Genomic DNA, 24,543 nt, shown 5'->3' with positions numbered 1-24,543 from the left:
CAATAGTGTCTTCATCTTATCATTTGCCCCTCACCACCAGTAGCTGCTGGCTAGAACACCACTATCATAGGTATGCATTCACTTCAGCGGTTCCTCCTTTACGTTCTGTTTGGAAACTGAATACCATGTCTATATATGAACAATTCTGAGTGAGGGCTGAGACTCTCTTAGCAATAAATAAAATCCACAGACTTTGCAACTGATATCTTAGTTGTTCAAAGCCTGTTTTTGGTTGGTTGGTTGGTTGGTTGGTTGGGTGCTTACTTCCTATACCTTAGCTCTGTTCCAGACAAGTGATCTGCCAGGCAGATGTTCCCAAAGGTGAGATGAGTGTTATCAAAAGACAGGGTCCCTGCCCCCAAGGAGCTTACAATCTAGTTGAGAGACAAGACATACACAGGGATAGAAGGATTAGGCTCTCTTACAAGCCCTGCAAAAGTGTTAAGTTGTATATTAGGATTTGGCTGCCAATGCTTCTTGATCCTGCTGTCAGGCACAGTTGTAACAGTTTGAGACACTCCCATACTAAATAACCAGTACGAGGATATATCCTAACACTGAAAATTAAAAACGAACCTAAAAGATTTCCAAACTTAAAAGCTCAAATTTCATTTTAATATGACCTGCTTCTACAAGGTTTCTATCTAAAAAATTCCTCTTAAAAAATAGTAACTTAAAAAAAAATCATAAACAAAGACTGAACTCTGGACTCTAGTTAACGATAAGCACAAGAAAGTGTTAGAAGTGAAATGGACTGAAACCTGCAACTTATTTTGAAAAGCACTAAATAATTAGATGGACTGACGGATGGATATGTGAAAAGCAAACACGGTAAAATGTTAACAACTGTAGAATCTAGATGGTGAAATATGGATGTTTGCTTTCCCATTCTTTTAACCTCTCTGAATGTTAGAAATTTTCAAAATAAAATGTTGGGATATGGGGCATCTGGGTGGCTTAATCGGTTAAGCATCTGACTCTTGTTTTCAGTTCAGGTCATGATCTCACAGTCATGAGATCAAGCCCCACAAAGGGCATGGAGCCTGCTTAAGATTCTCTCTCCCTCTCTCTCTCTGCCCCTCTCCCACTTGCTATCTCTCTCTCTTTCTCAAAAAAAAAAAAAAAAAAAAAATGTTGGGAGAAAAGCAATAGTAACACATACAGATAAAGGACTACAATTTTTATAAAATTCAACAAATGATCAAACGAACAATGGACTGATTTGTTCTTTTAAAGCAGATAAAATGGGGGTGCCTGGTGGTTCAGTTGGTTAAGCGTCTGACTTCGGCTCAGGTCACAATCCTGCAGTTCATGAATTCGAGCCGCATGTTGGGGTTTGTGCTGACAGCTCAGAGCCTGGAGCCTCTTTCAGATTCTTTTTTTTTTTAATTAAAAAAAAAAATTTTAAAGTCAATAAATCAGATAAAATGTATTCAGAAAAAAGGTGATAGCATCAGAAACTCTGAAAAAAGAAGACAGTTCCATACAGTAATAACCAATTCCTGGGTATTACTATGTTATTTACTACCATGAGTGAGAAGAAATCAAAAAGCCATGTTAAATACTTATTTCCATTCTCTGTCAACATTACTAAAACAAACATGTTGTCCAAATCCTTGAAGTTTTTCTAAAACAATAAAGATGTATTCCTTTACAATACCTGAATGGGGTAGAAAGAACTGTGTTTGGAGTCTGTACAACCTGCCGCTGTGGAGTCACACCTGAGAAGTCACTCTCATGCAAAGGGGTATTAAGTCCACCTTTCAATGGGGTGTCCACATTGGTCAGGGCCATGAGGTTCTGAGCTTCCTGATAAACAAGAAGGTAAAGAAGTGTGTTTTAACAGTTCAGCCAGAATAGCCGAATCCTCTCTTCTGGTACTACTATATAAACCTCAAAGGAGACAGAATTCTTATACATTTTCTTAATGAACACCAACAGATAAAATGAACTCGCCATGACAGAATTCAATACTTCCATTCCTCTGTCAACCTAACACAGCAGATCAGAAGTTTTGGAATAAAGTTTTAAATATCAAAAAATGTTTTAAAATGAAATTATCATGACTCAAAAGCTTCTATTACCTGTGCCAAATCTCTTTACAATCATAAAGAACTAAAAATGGAAATTTCCCAACGTGAACTTAGGCTAAATGTCAGAATACCCAGATTTTAGTCTGGCTTTATCACGAACTCTCTCCAGTGTTCATTAGCCCCTCTGACTCTCAGTTTCCTCTACTGGGAAGTTAAGATACCTCTAACTGGCCAGTCCAATCCACTTCCTGAGAAAACTCATGAAGGCAAATTCCTTTCGGAAGTCTTGTCCTCTTTAGGCAGGCCTGCCAATGTTCTGAAGTCTTTAGTCCCTCTGCCACAACCCTGCAGCACTTACTACTATCACTGCACCCACAATCTCCTAATCCCCAACTCCGGGCCTGTGAAAGACTACATCTTCCAAGATAATGACAGCCATATCTCTCATCTTATGTGCTCTTCTTAGAATCCAACCTTGATACTCCTCCCATCATGAAGTGGAGGTCTATGTCCCCTCCTTTTGAATCCAGGTGGCCTTGTGAATTACCTGTAACTAACAGAATGCAGGAAAAGTGACACAGCTTGACTTCCAAGGCAGGGTGAGCAAACATACAGCTTCCTACCACACTCTTTACAACACCCCTAATGGAGCCTTGAGACACCATGAGAGAAGTTTAACTGTCCTGAGGCCACAGGCTGAAAGAAAGCGCAAGGTTTGGAGAGGCCACATGCAGATGCATTCCCCATTCTCAGGTGAGGACCCAACCCACAGCCAGCATCAACCACCAGTCATGGAAAGCAGATGATTCAAGTCCCTATGTGTCAAGACACCCCCCAGTGCTGAGTCTTCTTAGCTGAGGCCCTTGACATCATGGAGCAGAGACAAGCCATTCTTCCTGTGCCCGGACCGAATTCCTGACCAAGAGAGACCATTATCATCAATGACATGTTTTAAGCCAGTAAGTTTTGGGGCAAAATGAAGACAACCAGGGGCACGTGGATGGCTCAGTTGGTTGAGTGTCCCTTGACTTCAGCTCAGGTCATGATCCTAGGGTCATGGGATTGAGCTCCACATTAGGCTCTGTGCTGAGCATGGAGCCTGTTTAAGATTCTCCCTCTTTCTCTCCCTCTGCCACTCTCCCCCGCCCACTTGTGCACACACTCTCTCTAAAAAAAATAAATAAAAATTTAAAAAATAAATGAAGATAACCAGAATAAGGCTTATTCCATTATCCATTACTCTGTTCTTAATTCATGGAAAGAACCTTGAATTTCACACTACCAAAGTCCTGTGTGTGTTCTTTTTGCTAGTCCAAATACAAAACACTTTCCCCAACTAGGCTCCTAAAAGTCTGGCCAGCTTTATACCTTTGGGCAGAAAATTGGAAGCTACTTTTCTCAAGAATCTGACTAACCCAAAAGATGTAGAATACTGACATCAAGAATTTGCCAAAGAAACCCAGCAGACAGTTCAGCCTACAGGGAAGCCTGGAGTTGAGGAGCCTTACCCACACCTAAAGAGCTTCTAGTCTACTTTTAACTACCCTGCCCTTAACCCCTAGATACAGGCAGAGAGCCAAAGATCAAAAGATATTTGAGGAAACATCCAATATGAAAAACAGAGAACAAAAGAAACTTAAATACTATACAGGGAAAAGAAAACATAAAAATAAAACAAAACCATCATTAATAGCTTCAGAGAAATAAGACAAAATATTCACTAAATGAAACATTTAAAAACTGAATACTTTTTTTAAAGAGCTCTTAGAAATTAAAAATGTGATTGTAGAAATTTAAAAACCGAAAAATGATAAAATTCACAGAAAATCTCCTAGCAAGAAGTCAAAAGGTCAATTAAAACAGAAAACCAGAGAGGAATAAATAAGAAAATTCTTATTTTATTTCATAAGAGAAATAGACCAATGAAAGGGAGGAAACAAAATTTTCAAAATAACATCCTAGAACTGAAGGCCAGGAATCTCCAGAATGAAAAGATCACGAAGTTCCTAGCGAATGATTGAAAACAGACCCACACCAAGAACTATGCATGTGAAAAAGAGATCATATTAGCTTCTAGAGAAAGGAAAAAATGGCTAAATGGCAGAGATCTCAATAGCTATAATAGAAGCCAGAAGACACTGGAGCACTGCCTTCAAAACTGTAAACAAAAACCATTTCAATCTGGGAGCACCTGGCTGGCTCAGCCAGTGGAGCATGCAACTCTTAATCTCAGGGTCATGAGTTCAAGCTCCACGTTGGGTGTAGAGTTTAAAAGACAAAAAAAAAAAAAAAAGATTTCAATCTGGAATTCTATACCCAGTTATACTATAGATAGACCAATAATTCACAGCTATGCAAGGTCTTAAAAATTCCATCTGCCATGAACCCTTCCTCAGAAAGTTATTGAAGGAACTTCCATAGCTTCAGTAACCTTTCACTAACAGACATAAACCAAAAAAAACCAAAGACATGGGAGCCAGGAAAGAGGTGATCCAAGAGACTTTCTAGGGTGCCAGTAACAGGAAATCAAGAGAACAAGCTGTAAACAAGATCTAATCGTCCAGGGGTATTTGGGTGGCTCAACTAGTTGAGCACCGACTTCAGCTCAGGTCATGATCTCATGGTTTGTGGGTTTAAGCCCCAAGTCAGGCTTTGTGCTGACAGCTGGGAGCCTGAAACCTGCTGTGAATTCTGTGTCCTCCTCTCTCTCTGTTCCTCCCCCATTCATTCTCTGCCTCTGTCTCTCTCAAAAAAAAACATAGGGGCACCTGAGTGGCTCTGCTGGTTAAGCGTCCAACTCTTGGTTTCAGCTTAGGTCATCATCTCATAGTCTGTGAGTTCGAGCCCTGCATCAGGCTCTGTGCTATTAGCACAGAGCCTGCCTGGGATTCTTTCTCTCCCTCTCTCTCTGCCCCTCCTCTGCTCTCTCAAAATAAATAAACTTAAAAAAATAAATAAATAAGTGGGGCGCCTGGGTGGCTCAATTGGTTGAGTGTCCAACTTCGGCTCAGGTCATGATCTCATGGTCCGTGGGTTCGAGCCCCGCGTGGGGCTCCGTGCCAACAGCTCAGAGCCTGGAGCCTGCTTCGGATTCTGGGTCTCCCTCTCTCTCTACCCCTCCTCTGCTCACGCTCTGTCTCAAAAATTAACATTAAAAAAAATTTTTTTAAAAAGAAAAAATAAGTAAAAATAAAAATTAAAACATTAAAATAAAAAAGATAAAATAAAAGAGTAATCATCCAGAATAGAACACTCAGAAATTCTGAGACTTTTTCAAGAAGCTGAGAATATCTAAAATTTGATCAGATTACAAGAGATTTGCACAGACAGTGTCAATCTAGAGTTGAATTTGTGCTAAGTCATCAAAAAATTTAGTATCTGAATAAAACAAGTATTAACTAAAAAAAAAACATAATCATAAGTAATCATAAGGCACTTTGTGGGCTCAGCAATGAATATAGTTTGCACAGTCATAAAGTAAACCAAGAATACAGAGCTAATCAAAATTATGATATAACCATAATGGAAAATGAGGGAATAGAAAGAGTGTGCATGCATGATAGAGGAAGAGGGTGGGAGAGCCAAATGTTCAAATCCCCAGGTGGAGAAGTGGCTAAAACTGAAAATAAAATCAACAAGTAACAAGTGTCCAAGCAAGAAGATGGTAAAAACAGAGTTGTAATTGGTGCCTCTAGAGAGCAAGCAATGAGGAGCACAACGATTTTTCTTACTAAGTTTTAATAGGAACCATGTGACTCCTAATAAAGACCTTAAAATGTACTTCTATTAGAGAAGAGGAAATGAGACGTAAGGATGTTCAATAGTGTTTTGTTAGGTGTGGCTATTCTCTGGCATACAAACCCCCTACAAAGCTGTATACCCCATGTGTTTAGGAGAGAGAGGGAAACAGTACTGATGGCAGCCTGTGCCAAGCTAAGCACAGAAATGCAAGGAAATTTTAAAAGTTACTGACTACATACATCTGACTCTAGGACTGCTAGGCAATGTGAAATTTTAAAATGCTTTGCTTTACTAATAGGTACTAAAGATTTCGAAGGGCTAGCTTCAAAAAAACAAAACAAACAAACCTATGAATAAATGTGGAAATGAAATCACCTCATTACTGAATCTGCTAATTTAGGTTCCTAATAACGAAATCTCTAGGATCTAGTTTATCCCTTTTAAAAGAAAGAAACCAAATCACTTACTATGCTCCTTCACTTTCAAGGACAAGAAGTGAAAGGCTCACTCTACTATCCGACAGCTTACCTGCAGAATTCTGTCCTGGGAAGCCGGTGTACGAGGTGTTCTAAGAGCGATGCTGTTGTTGGTGACATTGTACTCAGACAAAAGCGTACTGGAGGCAGAGTTTGTTATGCCAGATTCCTCAGCGGTCTGACGTGCAATTTCACTTGCTTGGCCTACTTTTACAACCTCCTGGAGTTCTGCATCTGAAATCTAAAAATCATCATACAGCAACATTTTAACCAAAGAACAATACAGCCTAAAACTTCCATATTCCAGAAAGACGAATCACTGAAGCTGTGTGATGAGTACACAGGGGTTTGCTGTACTACTTTCTTCACTATTGTGGGTTTGAAAAATTCTACAAAAAAGTTTTTAAGTCTTCCCCATATAATGTGGGGATAAATTCCATATATGATATACTATCAAGTGGCAAAGTCTTGTATTTCTATAATGAAATGCTTTCAAACCAACTACCACATCAATAAACCAAGAACATAAAATAATCACGTTTGTATACAACCATCAAAGGAGGGGGGCCTAAAAACCAATTAAAATATCAAAGTCCACTGAGCCATAAGATCCCTGAGAAAATCAAAAAGCATTATCTTAGTAATTTTACAAAAATAAGTATCCTAGGGGCATCTGGGTGGCTCAGTCGGTTAAGTGTCTGACTTCAGCTCCAGGTCATGATCTCACAATTTGTGGGTTCAAGCCCCACGTCGGGCTCTGTACTGACAGCTCAGTCAGCTGTTCTCGCTCTCAAAAACAAATAAACATAAAAAAATAATAAATTTTTAAAAAGTAAGTATCCCAAAGAGAACTAAGAAAAAAAAATTACAGGCAAAATCTCAATTTAAGAAATATCACTACTTTAGGGCGCCTGGGTGGTTCAGTTAAGCAATCGACTCTTGATTTCGGCTCAGGTCATGATCTCACAGTTCGTGAGTTTGAGCCCCATGCTGCGGAGCCTGCTTGAGATTCTCTCCCTCTCTGCCCCTTCCCCATTCAGGCACATGAGCACTTTCTCTCTCTCTCTCTCTATCAAAAGAAATAAACTTTAAAAAAAAAAAAAAAAAGGGAATATCAGTACTTGGATGGCAGCATCTGACAAAATTATGTCATGTTTATGCCCAAGAATTTTGTGTTGACGTAAGTGCATCATTTGGATAAAGAAAGAAGCTCTTCTGGCCTCCTAAGTCCATCCTTCTGCTCCATTAAACCAAACAGTCCAATTCTACAGAGCTGTACTATTCAAAATAAACCAAGAACTTTTTCCAAATTCCCATGGTTCTGACCAACTATAATTAAGTCAAAGGAAGAGAAGGCTCTTCCTTGATAAGCTGAATGATAAGCTGAACGAGGGTATGTTTCTCTCTTCACATCTCCCACGTTAATTTTCACAGCTGTTGTCTCAAAAAGAGAAGTATGACACAACAAAACATTCCCTATAAGAAAGCAGCCTGAAGTCCACACAGCCAAATACCACCTGTATCCTAATCGGCTACAATAAGAGGCCAGGAGCCCTAACCTGCTCACAAATTGCTAAAAGCTGACAATTACTTACTAAACCATCACGGGGCAATTTAAGGCCAGATATAATAATTTATACAGAGAAGTTGTTACTTATCATAGTAAATCACAAGGACTTATCCTTACGTGGCTCACCTATTACACTGTAAGTTTCTTAAGGGCACCCAACACCTAGCAAAAGCCTGGCATGTAGACCCTTCAAACATGTGCTAAATAAATTATAAGCATATGAGTTCACACAATAAAAAACTGTTATTATTAGATTACCTGAGGGGCAGGGAGTACTAGTTTGCTTCTTTTTTTAGTAAATTCAGAAACACCACTAGTCTGAAGAATAGCTGATGGTAAATCAGATTCTTTTTTCCTTTTTAAATGCTGCTTGTCTTTTTTTCTGTCTCTTCCTTCTTTTTCCCTACCATGAATCAAAGCAGAGAGAGATTTTTAAAAGTTACACATAGACAATAACAGTAAAAGCCATATAAATACTCATACACTTCGAACAAAATAATCCCATTCCTAAAAAAATTACTGATAAGAAGACAAAATCCAAATACATTAAGCTGTGCCCTATACCATTACTCACCCACTATACTCAAGAGGAATGCAGGCTGAGAATAGCGATAGAATTAATAAGAAGATATAGTACTAAGTAACTTACATATTAAATATTAAGCCTACATAAAGACTATGATGATAAACAAAATTTTATATATAATTTCAACAAGAAAATTAAACTATTCCTATATCATGATTACATTCTTACAAAAGTATGTGCGTGCACTTACGAAAATGATGGAGACAAGCATACAAAAAAACGGAAAACAGTAATACAAAGGGGATGGGATTAAAACACTGAATTTTTAAATTTCCCTTTAAAACTGTTCTTCAATTGTTCATTATGATTCTTTTAATTCACTTGTTTTTTTAAAGGATATTTCAGTCCTGACAAATGGTTAGTCTAACGCCAGGCTCAAGGCCACCTCTGAAAGCTCCAAGAATGCCTCCTCCCAGTCTGGGTGTCAGCCTCTTCCCCATCCAGCCTGTTCCTTCCAGATGAGCCGCTCCCACTTCCACCTCTTTATTCAAACAGCCTACCTCATACAAGGTCTTAATTTGAGAAACAAATACAATGGAGTACATCCAAGAAAATCCTGTTTCATGGTGCCTGACACCTGTCATTTAGTCCCAATTCATGTCCACAGAGTGGAAGGTCAGTAGGGGAGTAGAAAACTAAAACTCTCTGACAACCATAAAAAGTTCTCCCCACAAAATTCAGATGGAAGAAATAGAGAAAACTCTAAAAATCCCTAGAAATAGGCAAAATCCTCTGCACCTTTAGACAAACATTTTATAAATACACTTACGTATCCCCATAAAAAGACTTAGGTATGCATCGGTAACTTTAATTTCATTCAAAGAAAACAAGATAAAATTTTCACTAGAATAGACAAAAAACCAGACCAGATTTTGACAGATTCCTCAGTCCCTTAGTAAAATAACTAACTTGTTCACAAATGCACATCAACGTTAAGACTGTGACTCAGTGAGTAAAGACTACACTAAGAGCCAAGTGCTGATGTGTCAGGAGATGCAAACAGCCTTCTATGCCAAAGACACGACCGCAAGGGTCACTGGTTTTCTCAGAAACGTGAATCCAGTAAATAAATAAAAACATTATGTAGGTCACATTGTCCTAAATAATAAAAATCTGGCTCTGACAAGGATAGCGCATGGCCCTCCATAAAATTCCTACTATACTTTTCCATTTTCAAAATCAGAAAGGCAACTTACGATCTTAGTTCCCCATCAAGATCTTGTTGTCTTAATTTTCTGAAATCTGCATCAAGAGCCTGGTAGTTTTCCTCAGAAGTATCATAGAAACCAAGAGCAGGCTTTTTTTCAAATGGGATTTCAGCATTATAATCAACTCCTCTCTTCTTTTTTCTCTTCTTCTGAATTTCTATGCCAGCTGCTCTAAGTTCTCTTCTCTTCTGGAGGGCTGCAAGACGCCTGAAGAAAAACAACACAAGATCACCCTGAAAATCACATACCATGGGGAAGGGACAGATCATCTAATAGAGTTAAGAAAACTACTTGGATATTTGGGGAAGAAATATTTATTTAAATTTTTTCTTAATGTTTTTATTTATTTTTGAGACAGAGAGAGACAGAGCATGAGCAGGGAGGGGCAGACAGAGAGGGAGACACAGAATCTGAAGCAGGCTCCAGGCTCTGAGCTGTCAGCACAGAGCCTGATGCGGGGCTCAAGCTCACGGACTGTGAGATCATGACTTGAGCTGACATCGGACGCTTAACCAACTGAGCCACCCAGGCACCCCAAGAAATATTTATTTAAATCCTCACCTCACAACCATTCACCAAAATAAATTCCCTTTTGATTTAAAGATACGCACACACAAGCAAAAAGAAAAACCAGAAGGAACTATATAAGTAAGTATGCATCTTAACTGTGGTTGGGAATTACTCACTTAATATAAATTAAATAAAAGGCAAAGGTAAATACCCAACAGCTTTGAATTTTAAATTTTATATCTCTATAGAATTATTTTTTTTAATCATAAAACAAAAGTTAGACAACAGGAAAAAACATTTGCAATTTATATTGGGAACGGTTAGATATAAACAATCTATTCAGGTTTTTTTGTTTAATATATTCCAAGGGGAGGGGGGTGGGGGAGGAACAGAAGAAAACAAATAGTTCTCTAAGGAAAAATATGCAAATAGCCAAAATGATAAAAGGTATACTTAGCTAATAATCACAAATTAAATCAAGTACCATTTCTGCAGATCTAATTAACAGTGTTCAGTTTTTTGTTTCAATGGCAAGTACACAAAAAGTGGACAGTCACCCTCAGTGGTAATGGAAAACAAATGGGTGTAGTTTCCCCAAAGAGAATTTGGAAATACACATTAAAACCCTGAAGTTTCTCACACTTTTTAACCCAATAATTTCATTCCTCAGCCTTTAGCCTAAAGAAATAAGTAATATAAACAAGGCCTTGGCTGCAAGACTTCAAGCAGCATTCATAAATAAGCTAAAAACTGGACACAATCTAGACATCCAAGAAATTAAGAAAACGTATAGCATAGTTATAAGCTAGAATATCAGACAGCCATCTATATAACGTTTAAAAAACCTGTAAATCTACTTTGCCAGGGAAAGATGCTCAAGACATACTGGTGTGTAAAACACGTTACAAAGTTTACACGCTATAGAACAACATGTAAAAATTACATGCATATATCTATCAGTGAATATACGCTTGTAAGATGTGAAGGATGTCCAACAAAATATGAACAATAATCACTGGGGGTTAGAATTTCATTTAATCTTTACTTTTTTGTATTTTCCCATGATGCTATAATTCTAATGATATAATGACGAGAAAAGTTATTTATAATATTAAAAGGGGAAATCAGCATATAAGAACACTTTCCAGCATGAGGCTCTGCAGACCTACACCCCCAGTAAAACTGACAAAAATTAGAAAAAAAAAAAAAAAGTTTAAGTCTCTGGAAAGGATCCAAAGGAGATATAGCACATGATGAAACATTTATTCAAGAAAACCTGAGGGGTGCCTGGGTGGCTCAGTCAATTAAACATCCGACTTTGGCTCAGGTCATTATCTCACAGTTCAGGAGTTTGAGCACCACGCCGGGCTCTCTGTTGTCAGTGCAAAGCCCACTTCAGATCCTCTGTCCCCCTCTCTCTGGCCCTCCCCTGCTTGCGCTTTTCTCTCAAAAATAGACATTTAAAAATTTTTTCTTTTAAAAAATTTTAATGTTTATTTATTTTTGAGACACAGGGAGACAGAGCACAAGTTGGGGAGGGGCAGAGAGAGAGGGAGACACAATCTGAAACAGGCTCCAGGCTCTGAGCTATCAGCACAGAGCCCAATGCAGGGCTCGTACCCACAACTGTGAGATCATGACCTGAGCCGAAGTCGGATGCTCAACCGACTGAGCCACTCAGGCGTCCCTTATTTTTTTTCTTAATGTTTACTTTATTTTTGAGAGAGAGCATGAGTGAGGAGGAGCAGAGAGAGAAACACACACACAGAATCTGAAGCAGGCTCCAGGTTCTGAGCTGTCAGCACAGCCCCTACTGGGGGCTCAAACTCACAAACCAAGATCATGACCTGAGCCCAAGTCAGATTCTTAACCAACTGAGCCACCCAGGTGCCCCCCGAAAAATATTTTAATTAAAAAAAAAAAAAAGAGAAAGGAAGAAAATTTGAAAGACAAGGCACCTGGGTGGCTCATCAGTTAAGCATCCAACTTCTGATTCTGGCTCACGTCATGATCTCAGTTTGTGAGATCAAGCCCCGTGTCAGACTCCGAGCTGACAGGTCAGAGCCTGCTTGGGATTTTCCTCTCTCCCTATCCAACCCCTCAAAATAAATAAATAAACTTAAAAAAAAAAAAAAAAAGGGGAAAAAAGAAAATCTGAAAGAGGGCTTCAACTACCCCCATTGTGGTATCAGTCTGTACTTTTTAAATTTTTATTTATTTTTTTAATCTACATCCAAGTTAGCATATAGTGCAACAATGATTTCAGGAGTAGATTCCTTAATGCCCCTTACCCATTTAGCCCACCCCCCTCCCACAGCCCCACAGTCTGTACTTTCTAATTAAGTTCTTCTTTCCAGCTTACCCCCTCAAGCAATAAGGACTGCCCCAAGCCAGTAAGACCCTGCAGGTAATGAACTCCAAGACCTTGAGTGCCAGACTTTTCCTGCCCACCTGCAAATACCCACTGACCTTTGTCCCACTTTCCTTACATAAACCAGGAAGTATTTTTGGCACTTTGGAGACAGTCTTTGAAACGCCAGTGCAAGTCTTCCCGGCGTTGGCCTCACTGAAATAAATTTCTGTCTTGTTCCACCACCACTCGTCCCTCTGCCTTTGCATTTTGTCAATGGGGAGTGGCCAAATCTGGTGTGTCTGGGACCCCCCAGAGCCAGGTACTCTTGCACCCCTGCACCCCAGCTACAAATCTAGTAAAATTCATTAAAGAAAAGTGAAAGTCTATAGTATCTGAATTAAGACCCACTTCCTCATCTCCTACCCCTGTCAGCACTGGGAGATATAAACTCTACTCCACACTGGTGCAGCCAAAACCACAGGGTTCTCTCTCCCCTCCAGATCCCAACAGGAAGGCTTTCATTACAAGAGGGGCAGAACATCAGCAATTTTCATCCTGCCTCCAGATACCTGTTGCAGAGGTTACATTCCAACAAGAGTGGCCCAGAACCAGGGCCACTTCTTTCTTGTGCCCAGACAGAGGCTCTATCTTGCACACAATGCTGCTAAGAATGCTGGGGCTCCAGGAGTCCTTGCCTTAGCTTGCGGGATGAGGCTTCCACACTAGGAGAAGCAAGCGGAGGGGACCTAGGGCTGCTGCCCACACGGAGCACTCAGCTCCTGAAATGGAGATGTCATTCAGAGAGACAAACACACCACAGCCCAAGGGTAGAAGAGAGAATGCCAAATCTCCCCGCAAAAAAATTGACTTCGTTTGCAACGGAGTATGGAGAAAACGTTCAAGCCTAAAAGCACTCTCAAAAACAGTGGAACTTGTGGTAAGAGGTAACTGGGAAGAAACTGGTAGATTCACTGAAGAAAGAGACTAAACTGTTGGCCCACTAGTTTGCCAGAAAAAAATGGGAGGAGACTTCCTGGGGTCAGAGCAAATATCAAGCACTGATCTGAGAAACTATGCCTTCAACTGGGTGTTGTAAGTGACAAATGAATCACTGAATTTTACTCCTGAAACCAATATTGCACTGTATGTTAACTAAAATTTAAATTTAAAAAAGGAGGAGGAGGAGGGAGGAGGAGGAGGAGGAGGAGGAGGAGGAGGAGGAGGAGGAGGAGGAGGAGGAGGAGGGAGGAGGAGGGAGGAGGAGGAGGGAGGAGGAGGAGGGAGGAGGAGGAGGGAGGAGGAGGAGGGAGGAGGAGGAGGGAGGAGGAGGAGGGAGGAGGAGGAGGGAGGAGGAGGAGAAACAACTATCCTTTCAAAGGAGCCCAAATTTAATTGGATAGGTTTGTGGAACACTTTATGTCCCAAGACATTGTTGAAAACAATACACCAATCAGCTGGCAATTAGTAGAGCTTAAAATGTGGGTGTAGCTAGGAAAAAAGATGCCAAAAAGTGTGGTCAGAACCACACCATCCCAGGTGACTGTGGGCATACCCAAGACTGCACCCCCCATGAGGTGCAACATCAGAGGCTTTGCATTCTGAGGGGGCTGCTAGGGGAGAAGAGACTTCACTAACATAACCCACACACAAGCAAATAACAATAAAAAGTCTGGATGGAGAGAACATAGCACACAGAATTGCTACAATGTATGATCTAAAGTGTCCAGTTCCCAACAAAAAAAAATTTGAGATCTGCGAAGAAACAGGAAAGCAAGAACCATACCAAGACCCATACGGGAGAAAAAAAGCTGGCAACAGAAACTGCCAGTGAGAGCAACTAGATGTCAGATGTAGCAGACAGACTTTAATGGACCCATTATAAATATTTCCATAAAACAAAAAGAAACCATGATTAAAGCAGCAAAGTATGATGAAAATATTGCATCAAATAGAGAAAATCACTTAAAGATAGAAATAACTTAAAAGAACCTAGAGAGAGATGGTAAAGATTAGGCAATCCAGAAAAAAAAAAAAAAAAGTAAGAACAGAGCCTCACAGAAATGCAGGGCATCATTAGGTGCACCAAAAGGAGAGAGAAAAAGAGTAAAATATTCAAAGAAATAATGGCTGAAAATTCTCCCAAATTTACCGAACCTACACATCCAGAATGCTCAACGAACTACAAGTCAGATAAAGAAATCTGCACGCAGGGGGTGCCTGGGTGGCTCAGTCGGTTAAGTGTCCGACTTCAGCCCAGGTCGTGATCTCGTGGTCCATGAGTTCGAGCCCCGCGTCAGGCTCTGTGCTGACAGCTCAGAGCCTGGAGCCTGTTTCAGATTCTGTGTCTCCCTCTCTCTGACCCTCCCCCGTTCATGCTGTCTCTGTCTCAAAAATAAATAAACGTTAAAAAAAAAAATTTAAAAAAGAAATCTGCACACAGAAACATCATGCTAAAAATGTTCAAAGCCAAGGGAACTCCAGTAAGATTAACAGCTAACATCTCATTAAAACAACATGTAACAATATCCCATTTTATACAAATATTACTGTGTGTATATGTACACATAAATGTACCTCTGTATTGAAAGAAAGGCTTGCAAAAACACACATTTCAAAAATAAAGTTATTTCATTCTTTTTTTTTTTAATGTTTATTTATTTGGAGAGAAAGAGAGCTGGGGAGGGACAGAGAGAGAGGAGAGAGAGAATTCCAAGCAGCCTCTGTGCTGTTAGCACAGAACCAGACATGGGGCTCAATCCCATTAACCGTGAGATCATGATCTGAGCCGAAACCAGGAGTCAGACACTTAACCGACTGAGCCACCCAGGCGCACCAATAATTTCATTCTTTAAATAAAGGAAATAAAGACTTCAAATGACATCAGAAATGCTTTCACTAAGTGAATATAACCAAGCTAATAGCATCATATCAACCTGAAAAAGAAAATAGTGCAACACCGGAGGAAAAATGTATTACATTTATAATCAATAAAAAGCTTTAATGGGAATGCAAGCTGGTGCAGCCACTCTGGAAAACAGTATGGAGGTTCCTCAAAAAACTAAAACCTACAACCCAGCAATTGCACTACTAGGTATTTATCCAAGGGATACAGGCGTGCTGTTTCGAAGGGACACATGCACCTCAATGTTTATAGCAGCCTATTGACAATAGCCAAAGTATGGAAAGAGCCCAAATCTCCATCGATAAATGAATGCATAAAGAAAATACAGTATATGTATACAATGGAGTTTTACTCAGCAATCAAAAAGAATGAAATCTTGCCATTTGCAACTACATGGATGGAACTGGAGGGTATGATGCTAAGTGAAATTAGTCAGTCAGAGAAAGACAAATATCATATGACTTCACTCATATGAGGACTTTAAGAGACAAAACAGATGAACATAAGGGAAGGGAAACAAAAATAATATAAAAACAGGGAGGGGGACAAAACAGAAGAGACTCATAAATATGGAGAACAAACTGAGGTTTACGGGAGGGGTGGTGGGAAGGGGGATGGGCTACATGGGTCGGGGCACTTAGGAATCTACTCCTGAAACCATTGTTGCACTAGATGCTAACTGATTTGGATGTAAATTTTAAAAAAATTAAAAATTAAATTAAAAAAAAAAAGCTTTAAAACACATCTGTAATTTAGCATTAAAGAAATAGTCCTGCAATGTATTTTACATACAGACCAATCTGGTCTATTACAAGATATACGTACAAGTTAAGACACACAAATTCTATAAGAAAATCTACAAGATAGACCAGAAAAAATTTAAATCTGTAAAACAGTATTTAAAGCAAGCAATACCACTTATACTTAGAGAAGCATCCTTAGCCATCCATGGTTAAAAGGCTCAAAATTATTTGGTCTCCAAACAACAATGGACGAAAATGGAAAAGTGAATTTTTTTCAACCCTACTCACATTATTTAACCCTAAATAGTGTACAAAATACAAAAATGACTGAAACTGGGCAGAAAACGGAGTATCTCCTCTTGGTTTCTGTTTATTGTTCCAGGCCATTCATACTTCCATTAAGTAACTATTCTGGACTAGTGGCTGGCCAGCTTAGCTATGCCAAGAAGCATCCTCAGGTATGAAAGAATCCTCCACCCCAAGATCTGGCACTTCAAAGTCACTACTGGGGAAACCATCAACATAATGCTAGTCATCAGGTCAGGAAGGACTTCCTAGTGTGGGGACCAAAAACGGCAGCTGTGTAGGCTAGGAAGGTCACCCCAGTACCCAAATTCCAAAAGCTAATAAGCTCTTAGACAATTCAGATTTTCCCTTTAACCATTTCATGGTTTCTGGGCCATAGGAAATGAGCTCAATCATAGATCTAACCAAAAGGAAAAAGGAAGGGGAAAGTGGAGAAAACCTCGAGCAGACGGCAATGATACCACTCACTTTTTAAACAAAGATTTCTAGAAGGGCCTAAAATTTGGTTCAAGGCTCATTAACTCCCTCTACATTCAGCCAAGTTTCTTATTTCACAGCCAATACCTGCACAATACTAATCAAGGAGAGTAAGTAACAATCACATAGCCTTGTATGTCCTCTAGTCATATGACTCCAAGATGCCTACAACAAATGAAGCTCTCCTATGTTAACAGAACAAATCCGACATAATCAAGCGATCACCTGGGCGTCACTTCTGCCAACATCTTTTACTTCTTACAACATCTCTTTAAAGACGTATTTTTTTTCTGTATCTATTCTATGATGGTTAGGGAGAAAAAAAATAAGATTTTTCCAAAGTATAAGGGTGTCTGGCTGGCTCAGAAGAGAAAGTATGCAACTCTTGATCTCAGGGTTATGGATTCAAGCCCCATGCAAGGTGTACAGATTACTAAAAAAATAAACTTAAAAAAAAAAAAAACTTTTCCAAAGTATAAAGGAACTAAAGAGTATTAGCAAAACTGGAATCGGACAATTCTAATTATTACCCAACAGAGTTGACAGATCACAGTTTTATGGGGTCTAAGGATGCACAAACTAATTGTTCAACTACGGATGGAAACAACTCTACCTTGCTTCTTCCAACTGTTTCTCTCTTGCTTTCCTCTTGGCTTTCTTTCCCTGAGTATTTGCCAAGCGGGCTCTAGCTTCAGAAAGCATCTCAAGTTCATCTGCAAAAATAGAGAAGAAAAACTAAGTTCTTCAACAGAAGTATGGTATGTGAGAGATATACTGTAGTACTTAAGAAGAGAAAAACCATAAATATAATCATTACACGGTGTTGTATGGGTTTTGAAGTCAGAGAAACCGACGTTAAAAACCAGGCCCACCACTTGCTAGCTCTGTGACCCTGGATAACTTATTTACCCTCCCTAAGCATACTGCATCATCTATAAAAAGGGAGTAACAAGTCTTATTTCACAGGAATGTTGAGAAGAGCTAAGTAAAATATAATAGGTAAGGCACCCAAAAGTATTCATTAAATAGTAGCTATAATTACCATATCTCTCATTATCATCAATTAACTGGCACAGCACCAATCATAACAAACTACTGTAAAAACTACTATTTAATTATAAGGCAACAGATACTCTATTAAACAAACCTTTTTTTCCTCAGAAAAGGTTTTTTTCTCCCCTCCAATACATTTCCACGGCTCCCAAAATAGAATAAATTTCATTACTGATGCCTTACAGCAATTCCTGTATAAGGTTGTTGAGTGGAATCACAACTTTTTTTTTTTTTTTTTTTTAACAAGATAACTTTTTAAAAAACCCAGATCCCAAGATTACCCACTCCATGCTGTAGCTTACTGACTCAGATCTCCCGGGGAGACCCTGGTACTTGTATTTTTAGAAGGTCACCACATAACAATGATGCAGGTAGGAACCGCTACTTTTAAACTTCTAAATTTTAAAATTTCAACAAACATTCACTGAACACTTCACAACATCTCTGTTGAGGTAAGATAGCTATCATTATTCTCTATCTAGCAGGAAAGAGAATCAAATCTCAGAAGGATTATGATCTTGCCTAAGATCAATAGCTAATAAGTGGCAGGCAGGAGACTAAAATCCAGTTCCTCTGATTCTCGATTCAGTGTCTGAAGAAGGCATCATGAGTCTGCCTCTTAGTACCGCACTGCTGCCTTACCACAAAGATTAAATTACCTGCCTGAAGTCAAAGTAGTTAACAGGACTGAACTCCAAATCCTGTCGTGGTGCCTCTCTCCACAGAATGGGAAGGAGAAAACAGAACTGTCAAGGGCTTACAACTAGCCTTTAGGGAATCTGTCCAGTAGTATTACGCTGCTTAATTTATTAAATGAAATGAAAAATCAAAAAATAAAGAGACACTGTCCAGAAAGAACAATTACTCTATAACAGAAGACTGGACACAATTAGGAAGAGAGAATAACAACTGCAGACAGAACTGGGGTTCTAAAAAGTCGGAGGAGCTTAGAAAGAAAACTCCAAGAGTTAAAAAGAGGCCTGAGGACTCTATGGTTACCAAAGAAATAAAGTCCTCAGAAGCACGCACTCACCCTCATCCATATCAATCGGATCAGGCCGTGCTGGTTTTGTTTCTGGATTTGGATCTATTTCCCCAGGTTTAAGTTTTCGTGGATCATCTGTCGTTTCCTCTTCATTGTCTCTTTGTGCAGCTTTATCCCTAGAAAAAAGCCCATAAAAGTTAGTCACACTATCACACCATTCAGTCTTAAGAAATACCAGGTTTCCTAGCACTGGCACTCTTTTCTTTCAAAAACCCAACAGATGGACATTCACAAAATAAAGTGATTCTACTTTAGAGATGGCATTCAAATTCTAATTTCAATGACTGTTCCATTCACTATGAAACAGAACCCAAGGAGCTCCTTAATCACAAATGCAATAAAGTCATACCAAAAAAAAAAAAAAAAAAAAAAAAAAACTTTTCGTGAAGAACCAAGATGTTCTGGTTCACTCTTAGCAATGTAATTACGGGTGTAATTATGGGTGATTATTAGCTTTTTTACCATTTTTTCCCTAATTTTCTAAAAAAATAGAATATGTATGATTATATAATTTTAAGTTACTCTTTTAAAAAGCATGTAACAAGTATGTAATATTATCAATAACATGAGACTTAAGAGTATATATTCCGATAGCTTTAGCTCCTTTGGCTTTACTCAGATCTGTAACTGAATGTTTAAATACAGAAAATGCTAAACGCTTATTCAGCCTCATTCAGGAGATATACATACATTTTAATACTGATTTGGAAATTTACTTACAAAAGAAATTCATAGTGTTCCAAGCACTGGGCAGCTGTTCTTCCAATGATTGGCGCAATGGTCCTCCACTGAGTTGGCATCAACTTGGCCAAGTGCAATAGTTTTTCCTCTTCTTCTCGGGACCATTCTGTTTTCTTAATGCTTGGATCTAGCCACTCATACCTATTAAAATGATACCATTTGATACATTCATTAGTCACTCGGCACGAATATCCTATTTACACATTAGATATACTAACTTCTGGTGTCTCAAAAACACAAGCTAACTCTCACCCTTCAATTACAAAAGCTGTTCTTTTTAACACTATTTGGTTAACTTTACCCCATTTACTATTCCCTATCTCACTGACTTCTACTGTTTTTTTTAATTATGCAAGACTAGTAATGCTTGAAAAAGGTACCCTAACTGAAACATGATCATATGCCTTCTTTCTCTACTATCAATTGTTTTCATTTATTTTACACTTTATTAGAGGTTTTGAAATTACCTGAAATAAGACAGTACCACCTCACATTTTTAGTGTTTCTAGTTTTCATAGTACTTTCTCACACTTTTTTTTAATTTTATTTATTTAAGTAATCTCTACACCCAACATGGGGTTCAAACTCCCAACCCCAAGATCATGAGTCACATGCTCTTCTGCCTGAGCCAGCCAGGTGCCCCTCTCCTACTTTGATTCAATTCTCACAATACCTTGGCTTACTTTAAGTATCTGACTTATACTCACTAAATGCTTCCCCATATCATATGATTTTGGAGTTTCTTAATTTAAGTAAAACTACTATGCCATCCTCTATCTTTCCTATTGCCCAACCCAACCCACCTTTTCCATCCAGTCTACTTAGCTGCAATTAAGATACAAGCCTTACTAAATATTGGGGTAGGAGCTTAGCTCCACTAAGACAAGCAGAAATCCAAACTTCTTCAGGCTGAGGACAATCTTCCTCTTTGGGATCCAATCTCTACATTCTGATCCTTTCTCCCACCCAGGTGCCTAGGAAATGAAATCACTCTTGTACAATCCAAAATATGATCTTAGTACCACATGGGTCAAGGCTGGGGCCAGATCACTCATGCCAAGAGCTTAATGTGTCCACTACCCTGTGACTTAAAAGGAGACACCACAGGTGCAGTGTTGAGTTAAGTTATATTTTGGGATAGCAAATACACAATATTTCAACCGTGCTGATGAGGAAAACTCACTACTGTGAGCTAGCCTAGAAAACTAACCATTATTTATCATTAATTTCTTTGAGAAAGTAAGTTCTAAATCAACTTACAAATTTTTGGAACACAATCCACTTACAAGCTGGGGTCCATCAATACTAAAAGTAAATTTATTTTATGCTTAACAAAACACTCTCAAGCACATTAACTCATCTGTACCTCGTATCTCCATCAGTTAGTAAGGATTATTATCCCCAATTGGGAGAAAACAGAGACAGGAAAGAGGGTATAAAAAAAAATGCCTTGCCTAAGATCACACAGGAAGCAAGTGACAGCTAAGGCTTAAATCTGAATTCCCATCTCCCACTCCATACTTTCTGTTGTATCACACTGCCTGCTTTCTTTGGCAAGGTTCAAAGAACTGACATTTTCCTCATCATAATTAAGGTCGCTTTCTGTTTTCTACTCATTAAGTGGTACATACCATCTGGCTTTGCACTGCTTTGCTGATTTTCTATGCAGCAGTGAGGCAATCCTAGACCACTGGTTTTTTCCATATTTCATTACTGCTGCTTTCAGAATTTCATCCTAAAAAAATTGTCAAGGAAAAACAATATATTCAATCACAAAATTCCAAGTGAGAACAGACAAAATTTCTCCCTAGGATTGATAGGGAGAAAAGTCATAAACACACACACACATACACATACACACACACACACACACACACACACACAGACCAAGGTCTGGAAAAAAATACAAAAATTTCATTTACTATAACAAACAACAAGCCAGAATTGGCAAAATGCAAAATATTAAGAAGAAATCCCTCCGAAGGACATCCTACCCTCCCTAATACACAACCTCCCCACCCTAATAAATTGGGAGTGAGTAGAGCCCAATCTGAGAAACACGACCTGGCAGTGATTAACAAAAAGTACTCTCCAACGTTTGGCTGTCATTCTCAAAAGGATACAGCTCCATCATTTATTCATTCACTCAAAAAACATTTCCTATTTCCTGTACTAGGTCTTCCATACTTCAGAAAAGAGAATGAAATAGGTCTCATCCAGCCCTCAAGAAGCAAAGCAAGACTCTGGGAATCCATTCTCCACTCCAGTTTACAAATGTCATTTTCTCTCCAGTCCCATAACCCCTGCTCTGACCCAAAAATCCACAGGTATAACTCAAGAATTAAGTATTTTTCCCCTACTACACCAGTCAGCTCTTCTTCTAGCCTTTAGTTATTGTTTCACCAGGGCACCCATTCTGATTTGGAATTCACTACTCCCAGGGGAGTCCAGAAAGCTAAGCCATAGATAGACACCAAGGATAACAGAGCGACAGATGAATGCACTTGGGGCATCTTACTTTTAGGCTTTTTTCCACATTGAACTTGTGATACATGCCTCATATATGAGCCACTCCACCCCATCCCACCCCCTACCTCATCATCAGAGATTTAAAAAGACTGCAGGGCTTTGGCCACTACACAGGAATCCTGCTGTTACTTGATTTTGTACATCTGTCTCTCCCCCAGAAGTCATCTCTTCTCCAATTTAAACAGCCTGGTTCCCTCTGTACAAACTGTGAGACAAGGTTGTCACTGATTTTACGTGTCACTTTGTTACAATACGCATCTTGAAGTAAAAACAAATAGCAACTGTCCACCCTACTAGATTCATTCTGCAACCATTTGCCAAAAAAATTATTTCATGGTGGTTACTGTCCGAGGTTCTAGGGATTCCAAGACCTGGTTCTCTTGCAGTGCTGTCTGCTGGGGAAAAGCAATGTCAACTAGCACTTACTGAAAGACTACTATGTGCCAGACTCTATTCTAAATGTTGATTCATTTAATCTATAAAAGAAGATTACTGTTACTATTATCATCCCCAGTAGAAAACTGACGCTCTGAAAGGTTAAGAAACTTATCAGCATCACACAGAAGAATATGATGCTTGCAAAAAGATAAAACATGCTATATCAGATGGATGAAAGATGTACCACGGGGCCACTTATTTTTCCAGGGTGATAGGGCAAAAATTCAAGAGTTTCTGAACTGGGTTTTGAAGGATGGTCAGAAAAATGTCAAGCATTAGTAGGGCATTCTGAGAGGGCACAAGCAGTAAAAAGACACAACATAAAAAGATAAGATGTGCTCCTGAAACTGAAAGTTCAGTGCACTATGAACACAAAATGCATCAAAATCTTACTTGTATTTTACTTTTTCTCTACTGCCCTTTAGCTAGCCATTGGCATCATCCATTGCGTTTCTGAAGCAAAGAGACTACTGCAGGTAGTTTGTCCTATCTGGTTTCTATCCTGGCTGAGGCGGAGGGACAGGAAGAGACAGGCCTTGGGATCCGTCATGAGGACAAACAAGTTATGCCTTGATAAGAGATAACAAGAGGGATGCGGGCATACACGGGCCCTGAACTTGGCACTCAAGCTGCTTCCCCTCCGCAAGGAAGTCAATGAAGGAACAAAGTTGTGGCCACAGCACTTCTCTATATTTTAGCAGAGAAGCACAATGCCCAGGCTGAGGGACGGGGGTGTGCCAGATAACCAACTCTCCCAGAAGTCCTATCCCGCCCCTTCTACACAGTGAGCTCCTCCATGGCAGGGGCGCGTCCTCAATTCAACAAATATTCACTTAGGGCCTAACAAGTGCCTGGCACGTCAAGTGATTAAATCACGGTCCCTGTCCTTGAGGTGCTCTGATGACTCAAGGCCGGACATCAAGTTAAGACCTCGAGGGTCCGCCCCGCGCTGCACCCCACCCCCCGCACCGCGCCCACGTAGACCCCGCAGGGTATCCTCCTCGCCTCCCCGACCTCCGCGCGCGTGCGCACAGGCCGCCGGAGGGGGCGGAGGGCAGCGGACGGCGGGAAAGGGGGACTTACCTCGGTATTCCTCCACACGCCCCCCTTGATCATAATTCGAGGCATCTTGGCTGCGGGGTGTCTCGGCAAGCGGCCGAGAGGAGCTTCACAGAAGTAGTAACGGCGCTACGGCCACGGGACCTGAAGCCGACACTTCCTCCAAGCGCGACCTTCTGGCTTGAAGAGATGTGCGCAGGCGCAAGGTGGGGGGGCGGGGGGGGAGCGGAGTAACAAGTCTCGCGAGAACCGAGGCTGCTGAAAGGACTAAGTGCCTTGCTGTTATAGCTCTGGTCTAGGAAGACTGACAGAAACACATCAAGCCCCTCTGGCTAAAGCGCTCTACGCCCCGCGCATGTCCAGAACAGGTTGGAGGAAACCACGACTCTCGCGAGATACGGCCGGTGGCTCTTAGTAAGCAAGGTTGTGGTGGGATTGATCGTGAGGTCACCTAGTGGCGGAGAAAGGGAACATCACGCGTGCAGAATTAGCCAGCTGGTTTAGGAAGAGCTTTGTTAACTTATTAATTTAGCATTTTATTAGGCATGTAACTAATAGGAATTTACTCGCGGAATACTCAGGAAAAGGAAATAATTTAACCCTAATTTTTTTTTAAGTTTATTTTGAGAGCGTGGGCTCGTGAGCGAGGGAGGGGCAGAGAGAGAGAAAGAGGGAGAGAGAATCCCAGACAGCCTCCGCGCTGTCAGTGCAGAGTCCAGCGCCAGGCTCAAACTGAAGAACAAGGATATCATGACCTGAGCTGAAATCAAGAG

At 40.0% G+C, this 24,543-nt stretch overlaps 1 protein-coding gene across 2 annotated transcripts in view; it reads right to left on the bottom strand.

The window, feature by feature from the left end:
• CDC5L (cell division cycle 5 like) overlaps window positions 1–23,986 on the bottom strand; it is a 47,347-nt gene extending 23,361 nt beyond the window's left edge. The window contains exons 1-9 of one of the 2 annotated variants that reach the window (XM_019830671.3): window positions 23,795–23,982; window positions 21,376–21,479; window positions 19,724–19,885; window positions 18,992–19,119; window positions 17,519–17,618; window positions 9,603–9,821; window positions 8,079–8,223; window positions 6,303–6,491; window positions 1,661–1,809 (exon numbers count right to left, since the gene is read on the bottom strand). In XM_019830671.3, the coding sequence (XP_019686230.1) occupies window positions 1,661–1,809; window positions 6,303–6,491; window positions 8,079–8,223; window positions 9,603–9,821; window positions 17,519–17,618; window positions 18,992–19,119; window positions 19,724–19,885; window positions 21,376–21,479; window positions 23,795–23,839 (1,241 nt within the window). In that variant the 5' untranslated portion in view covers window positions 23,840–23,982. Of the gene's footprint in view, window positions 1–1,660; window positions 1,810–6,302; window positions 6,492–8,078; window positions 8,224–9,602; window positions 9,822–17,518; window positions 17,619–18,991; window positions 19,120–19,723; window positions 19,886–21,375; window positions 21,480–23,794 lie in introns of both variants that reach the window. The other variant, XR_006597800.1, reaches the window with a different exon arrangement.
• Window positions 23,987–24,543: the final 557 nt, after the last annotated feature.

This window comes from Felis catus, chromosome B2 (genome assembly GCF_018350175.1).
Source record: "Felis catus isolate Fca126 chromosome B2, F.catus_Fca126_mat1.0, whole genome shotgun sequence".
Taxonomy (NCBI): Eukaryota; Metazoa; Chordata; class Mammalia; order Carnivora; family Felidae; genus Felis; species Felis catus.
This window is presented reverse-complemented; position numbering and strand designations above follow the sequence as displayed.